The sequence below is a fragment of the Dendrobates tinctorius genome, unplaced genomic scaffold, assembly GCF_039654945.1.
Source record: "Dendrobates tinctorius isolate UK_male_01 unplaced genomic scaffold, ASM3965494v1 ptg000196l, whole genome shotgun sequence".
Lineage (NCBI taxonomy): Eukaryota > Metazoa > Chordata > Amphibia > Anura > Dendrobatidae > Dendrobates > Dendrobates tinctorius.
In genome coordinates this window covers 9012591-9020000 of record NW_027361863.1, presented here as the reverse complement: position 1 = coordinate 9020000, position 7410 = coordinate 9012591, and the positions used below count along the sequence as shown (strand labels likewise).

Here is a 7410-nt window from a genome sequence, read left to right as displayed (position 1 = left end):
GCCAGCTGTTTGACAATGTGTATCAGGCACTTCAGACGCGGCTGCAAAACAAGAACAAAACAAAAGAAAGTTTAGAGTCACATTCCCTGCTGGGTGATCTCCATTATTAACTCTCGTTTTCAGTACACAGGACCAGAGCTGAACGCTCCAAACATTCAGCTACTGACAGGATTCAGAAATAATTGCAACTCGTTCTCGTGTTCAGCTAGTAAACGTTCTCAATTATTGCATCGCGAGTGACAGCCGTAATAAGCCGCCGGCAAGAAATGGCTGTCAAGAGAGCTGCAGACCGAAGGATAAAAGTCATTTATATTCCTTTCTCCTCAAATAAAGTCCTGAAGTTTAAAAAGGAAAAACCGAACACCAATGTAGTCATAGAAGTCATGTGAGGATCAGAGAGGTCGGTATCCTCATCACCTGCCACCAACATCCAAGCCGGGAGTGACACGGATGTGGGAGGATAATCGGCAGCAGAAAGCTCAAGCTCCAGCAATGTGGCGCAGCGTGGGATGGCGGGGAAAGCGAGTTATTTTGCACTACATGACCCGAGTCCCCTCCCCCAGTCCTGTATTACGCCTTGATCCCCCGAGCACAAATAGTGGTTTAAGAAAATACTAATGTAATGAGGAGCTTGCATTCTATTTTTTTCTGCTGTTTGTAGACTATACCTGTATTAATAGCATACATTGTTATAGTTTAATTTTATTACAATTTTGTACTGTTTTTTACCACCTTCAACCCCTTCACAACCGGTAAGGTATATTTAAGTCATCAGCCGTGTCCTTGCCTTTAATGAGGGTTCACATGCATCTTTCCAAGCACTTGGAGGCTGATTCAATCAGCCATTAAGTGCTTAACAGCCGTGGGTGGATCTTTGATCCACCCACGGCTGTTAACCAGTTAAATGCCGCTGTCAATCACTGACGGGCATTCAAAACATACAGAAAGGAAGCATGTCATTGATTATGACCATCACCGCCCACGTCACGTGTGGGCCGCCAATGGGTTAGTTATGACAGTCGAGAGTCTGCCAAGACCCTTGTGCCCGTCATCACAATCCTCCTGTGGACGCCGGCTCTTGGCCGGCATTAAAAAGGAGTTCATGATTTCTGTTATACATAGCAGAGCTGAAGCTTTGCTATGTGTCGCACAGGTGATCGGACGATCACAGCTTCAAGTCTTTTAAAGAGACTATTAAATAGAGTAAAAAAAAAAAAAAAGTTAAAACACAAAAATAGTTCAAATCACCCCCTCTTTTGCCCCATAAAAAAAATACACATTTGGTATCTCCGAGTTCAGAAACGCTCGATCAAAATATAAAATTAATCTAATTGGTAAACGGCGTAACGAGGAAAAAGAAAATCAAAACACCAGAATTACGGGGGGGGGGGGTTGGCAGCTGCAACATTGCAATAAAATGGGATCAAATCATTGTGTCTACCCTAAAATGGTATTGGTGAGGCCCCAAATCAAGGGAGATGAGGCCGCTCCGAGTCTCTGAAAATGGCAACAAAAGCTAAATTTTTATTTTTACACCTCCAGGAAAGCAACCCCACTATATAACCACATACCCTTCTACCCCCCTCGTCTCCCTGGTAAGCCTCCTTGCTGTTTGTTGGGACATAACTTTACCACATATATGATTCTTCAGAATAAGTTGTGATTATGTTCCTTATAACATTACTTTGTATTTCTTGAGTCCCCTATACGGCCACTGGGCTTAATGACTCTTTATATATGGGGTTTGATACTCTGGATATGGTTGTATATTGGGGTTGCTTTCCAGGAGGTGTTCCATCTTCGTGGGAGGAGTTGGTGATGTTTGGGTGTATGTCATCTGCATTTTTTGACTGGTACTTAATTATTATGACTACATGTATTTTGTAAGATTTTGAATAAAGTTTTTGATATTTTTATATGCATTCTATCGCATGCTCTGGTTTTTGTTCTCCTGCATATATAAGCTTGTTGGAGTTTATGCATTTGGTACTGGAGTTTGGGTGGTATTCCCCCATCTCCGTGGTACTATATCATGTTTATGGGGCTTCTGTTGCCAATGTACAGATGTAGCAGAGCAAAGTTTGTGTCATGATCCCAATGCAGGTTTTTGAGCTGCACACCGGGGGTTAATGTCTGGAGCTCTGTGCAGGTTTTGACCTGCACACTTGGGGTTAATGATTGTGGCCTCTTTCTGGTTCTGGGAGAGCTTCATAAACCTCTGGGTAGCTTCAATCCCTGCCAGTTATACTTTTGCCTTTGGTCTAGTGCGCTGACCCCTGTTCGCCTGTTTGTTGCTATAGCTTGTTTATATGGTTCTGACCCGATTCTGTTTCCCGTTGTGAGTTTGCCTGTTGATTTTGTACTGCGTTATTATCTGTGTATGACCCATTGCCTGTGACCTGATTACTCTCTGCTCGCCCCTCTTGTACCTTGCAGCTATCTCTGTGTGTGACTCATTGGCTACGTCCTGACTATTCTCACTGTCTATGCCCCTTGGTAACTTTGTCTCACAGTCACTCTGCTAGGAATTGTCTTGCAGCTCCTAGCTCTGTGGAGTTTAGGCCACGCCTCTAGCAGTCACGTGCTTCAGGTCCTGCGGTTCTGAAGTACACATCTATTCGGTTGCTGCCCGCTCCACAGGTAGCTTTGAGCAAGCTTTCGCTTTACTCAGGACACGCGCACTGGCTCAGTGAGCAAGTTCAGTGCGGTGTCTTTGACATTATAACTGGCCTACTCTCCTCACTTCTGCAGCATGGACCCAATGTGTGCTTTATCTGAGCAGGTGAGAAGCTTGACTCAGTCACTGCAGAAGCTTAGTTTGGAACACCAAGCTCTGGCCCAGTCCCAACGGCGGGTTGAGGACTCAGTTCAGGGGGTGCTTTCCGTTGGCTTCCAACAGGTGGGGAATAGAGATGTCATTTTAGTCCCACCTGAATCCCCGGTTAAATTGCCAGATATATTTTCTGGTAACAAGGATGATTTCAGGGCATTTAAGAAGGGCTGTAAGCTTTTTTTTTTTCTTTGAGACCCCGCTCCTCTGGGGATGAGAAACAGAGGGTGGGGGTGGTGATGTCCCTGCTTAGGGGGTCCCCACAAGCCTGGGCATTCTCGCTTTCCTCTTCTGCCCCTGAGAGAATGTCTGTGGATGCATTTTTTGAAGCCTTAGGGCTTATTTATGATGAACCTGATTGATACCAAGGTTATGACTCTTTATAAGATAGGGACAGTCAGGCTTCACGATCCTGTTAAACTTGTGGCAATTGACTCATCTCCTCTTACCCAAGATGGTATCTGTTGCAGGTCTGAACTTTTTCCGCTAAAAGTGGGTTCCACTCATGTGGAGAAACTAAGTTGTCTGGTGGTAGATAACTTGCATGCAGGACTGGTACTGGGGATGCCTTGGCTTCAACGCCATAATCCTACCATTGATTGGGTTACAGGGGAAATCACTCAATGGGGATGCAAGGATAAATGTGGTAACCGGGGACATCTTGTTAACGCTGTTAAATCTGTGTCTGTGTCGTCTGTAGATCTGGAAGGTATTCCGGAGTACCTGAAAGATTTCGAAGACGTTTTTTCCGAAAGTGAGGCTGAGGCGCTGCCACCACATAGACCCTATGATTGTGCCATTGATTTAGTACCCGAAGGCAAGTTACCTAAGGCTCGATTGTTCAATTTGTCTGGGCCTGAGCGCCAAGCCATGAAGGAGTACATAGCTGAGAGTCTCCGCAAAGGGCATATCAGGCCTTCTGTGTCACCTGTGGCAGCAGGGTTCTTCTTAGTGAAGAAAAAAGATGGTGGTTTGCGGCCGTGCCTCAACTTTCGGGAACTGAACAAGATAACGGTTAGGAACTCTTACCCACTTCCCCTCATCCCAGACTTATGTAACCAGTTAGCTGGGGCCCAATGGTTCTCCAAGTTGGATCTGCGGGGGGCCTACAATCTGATAAGGGTTCGGGAAGGGGACGAGTGGAAAACGGCATTCCTCACATCAGAGGGACTCTTCGAGAACCTGGTAATGCCATTTGGGTTAACTAATGCACCCGCTATTTTCCAAAATTTCATCAATGTTGTGTTTTCTGATCTGATAGGCCGTTTTGTTATTATTTATTTGGATGATATTTTGGTGTATTCCCCGGACAGTCAATCTCACTTGCAACATCTAAAGACAGTTCTCCAGAGACTCAGGGAGAACCAATTGTTCGCCAAATTGGAAAAATGTTCGTTTTTTGTACAGGAGTTGTCTTTTTTGGGGTTGATTGTGTCCTGTGAGGTGTTTCGTATGGATCCTAAGAAGGTGCTGGCGATCGCTGACTGGGTTCAGCCTCGAGATCTCAAGGGGCTCCAGCGCTTCTTAGGATTTGCGAATTATTACCGGAGATTCATTAAAGGTTTCTCACAAGTGGTTAAACCACTTACGGATCTTACCCAGAAGGGAGGTGATGTAAAAAATTGGTCTGTACTCGCTAAGCAATTAAGAAATGTTTTATGTCTGCCCCGGTGTTGGTGCAACCTGACCCGTCCAAACCATTCATTGTGGAGGTGGATGCTTCTGAAGTGGGGGTGGGGGCTGTGCTGTCCCAGGGTCCGGCCACCCTTACCAATCTCAAACCCTGTGCCTTCTTCTCCAAGAAGTTCTCTTCAGCTGAGAAAAACTATGATGTAGGCAATAGAGAACTTCTTGCGGTCAAGCTGGCATTTGAGGAATGGAGGCACTTTTTGGAAGGGGCGGCTCACCCTATCACGGTTGTCACGGATCACAAAAATTTGGCATACCTTGAATCTGCTAAGAGGCTTGCTCCTAGACAGGCCCGTTGGTCACTTTTCTTTTTTTTTCACGATTTCAGTTCTCAATTACTTTTCGACCAGGATCCAAAAATGTTAAAGCGGATGCCCTGTCCAGAAGTTTTGATCCAGTGTCTCCCCCTGAGCCGCCGTCCTCCATTCTTCCCCCAGGGGTGGTAGTGGCAGGGGTCTCAACTGAGTTGGAACAAGAAATCCTAAGGGCTCAGGCCCTAGCTCCGGCAACCAGGCCAAGCGATAAACTGTTTGTTCCAGATTCATTGCGGCCTAGACTTCTGCAGGAGTTTCATGATTCTAGGCTGAGTGCTCATCCAGGTATCACGGCGACTAGAGAGGCAGTAACCAGGGGTTTTTGGTGGGCTTCATTAAGGGCCGATGTCAAGGAATTTGTTTCTGCTTGTGGCATATGTGCCCGTTCCAAAAGCTTGCATAACCGACCGGCTGGGGAACTCATACCTTTACCGGTTCCTGATAGGCCATGGACTCATCTTTCCATGGATTTTATTACCGGTCTTCCACCTTCCAGGGAAATTACCGTGATCTGGGTGGTGGTGGACAGGTTTTCTAAACAGGCCCATTTCATTCCCTTGGCAGCATTACCTTCAGCAGAAACATTGTCAAGGTTGTTTGTGCAGCATGTGGTCCGATTGCATGGGGTACCCCTGAATGTTGTGTCTGACAGAGGTGTGCAGTTTGTGGCCAAATTTTGGAGGGCGTTCTGTATGAAATTGGGCATCTCACTCTCCTTCTCGTCGGCATATCACCCGGAGAGCAATGGTCAGACGGAACGCACCAATCAATCCCTGGAACAAATTCTCAGGTGTCTGACCTCCGCCAGACAGGAGGATTGGTGTGATGCGTTACCGTTGGCTGAATTTGCTTTTAACAACCGGGTGAGTCAGTCCACCAACATGTCCCCATTCCTGATTAACTATGGCTTTAATCCGCATTTTGGGGAGTTTTCTCGGGTGGATTTCGGTTGTCCAGGAGCAGAGGGGTCTGTTCAACGGTTAAAAAACCTCTGGGCTGAAGTCCGGCGTAATATCTCTCGGGCCCAGGGGAGATACAAATATTTTGCGGACAAAAAGAGAGCCTCGGGAGACATGTTTCAGGTGGGAGAGAAGGTTTGGCTCTCCACGCGTAACATCAACTTGAAGGTACCATCAGTTAAGTTGGGACCAAAGTTCATTGGTCCGTACGAGATTATGGAGATGGTCAACCATGTGGCATATAGGTTGCGTCTCCCCGCCTCCTTAAAAATATCTAATGTGTTCCATAAGTCTCTGTTGAAACCAGCAGGATCTGTCAAAGAGAACTCTGAGACTGTTGTTCCTCCAGTGCTGGTGGAGGGTCAATTGGAGTATGAGGTCGGACATATTGTGGACTCTCGGCGGGTGCGCCGCTCTTTGCAGTACCTGTCCACTGGAAGGGATATGGACCAGAAGAGCGCTCATGGGTCCCTGCTCATTCGGTACATGCGGATCGCCTGGTTCGGGCCTGGTTCGGGCCTGGTTCCATGCCAAGTACCTGAGGAAGCCTGGGGGTCCAGAGGCCCCCCGTTGAGAGGGGGGGTACTGTCATGATCCCAATGCAGATTTTTGAGCTGCACACCGGGGGTTAATGTCTGGAGCTCTGTGCAGGTTTTGACCTGCACACTTGGGGTTAATGATTGTGGCCTCTTTCTGGTTCTGGGAGAGCTTCATAAACCTCTGGGTAGCTTCAATCCCTGCCAGTTATACTTTTGCCTTTGGTCTAGTGTACTGACCCCCGTGTGCCTGTTTGTTGCTATAGCTTGTTTATATGGTTCTGACCCGATTCTGTTTCCCGTTGTGAGTTTGCCTGTTGATTTTGTACTGCGTTATTATCTGTGTATGACCCATTGCCTGTGATCTGATTACTCTCTGCTCGCCCCTCTGGTACCTTGCAGCTATCTCTGTGTGTGACTCATTGGCTACGTCCTGACTATTCTCCCTGTCTATGCCCCTTGGTAACTTTGTCTCACAGTTACTCTGCTAGGAATTGTCTTGCTGCTCCTAGCTCTGTGGAGTTTAAGCCACGCCTCTAGCAGTCACGTGCTTCAGGCCCTGCAGCTCAGAAGTACGCATCTATTTGGTTGCTGCCCGCTCCACAGGTAGCTTTGAGCACGCTTTCGCTTTACTCAGGACACGCGCACTGGCTCAGTGAGCAAGTTCAGTGCGGTGTCTTTGACAGTTTGTCAAGTAAAGCTGGACTGTATTGGATTGGCCAAACGCCACGGATCTGAATATGTAATCAATTGGGTCTTTAATCCTTGTATATGGTAGTGAAGGGGTTGTCTCTTGCTTCATTTTCCACTGACTGGCTGCAGTGGTCACATTTTGTTCAAGCAAGACCATCTATTTCTTTCAGCTTGGATAAAACCAAGACCACTGCATATGACCTTTGCTGCCGACAGGCTGCAGCGTTCACATTATAAATGTGTTTTTTTTTATGTGAAAGTTGCAGCCTAAGAGCAGCTGCAGATGCCCGTATTATCGGTCCGAATGAGTCTATGACAAAACATTGGATTGCACCCGGACCAATTTTGTTCTATGGGGCTGTGCACTTGTCCAATTCTTTCCTTGGATA

The 7410-nt window shown here is 46.9% G+C and overlaps 1 protein-coding gene across 1 annotated transcript in view; it reads right to left on the bottom strand.

Moving 5' to 3' along the window:
- The window catches only part of RRP12 (ribosomal RNA processing 12 homolog), a 73308-nt gene that overhangs the window by 26633 nt on the left and 39265 nt on the right, over window positions 1-7410 (bottom strand). The window contains exon 22 of the mRNA XM_073552868.1: window positions 1-41. This exon is cut by the window's left edge and continues 40 nt beyond it. Coding sequence (XP_073408969.1) covers window positions 1-41 — 41 coding nt within the window. The remainder of the gene's footprint in view (window positions 42-7410) is intronic.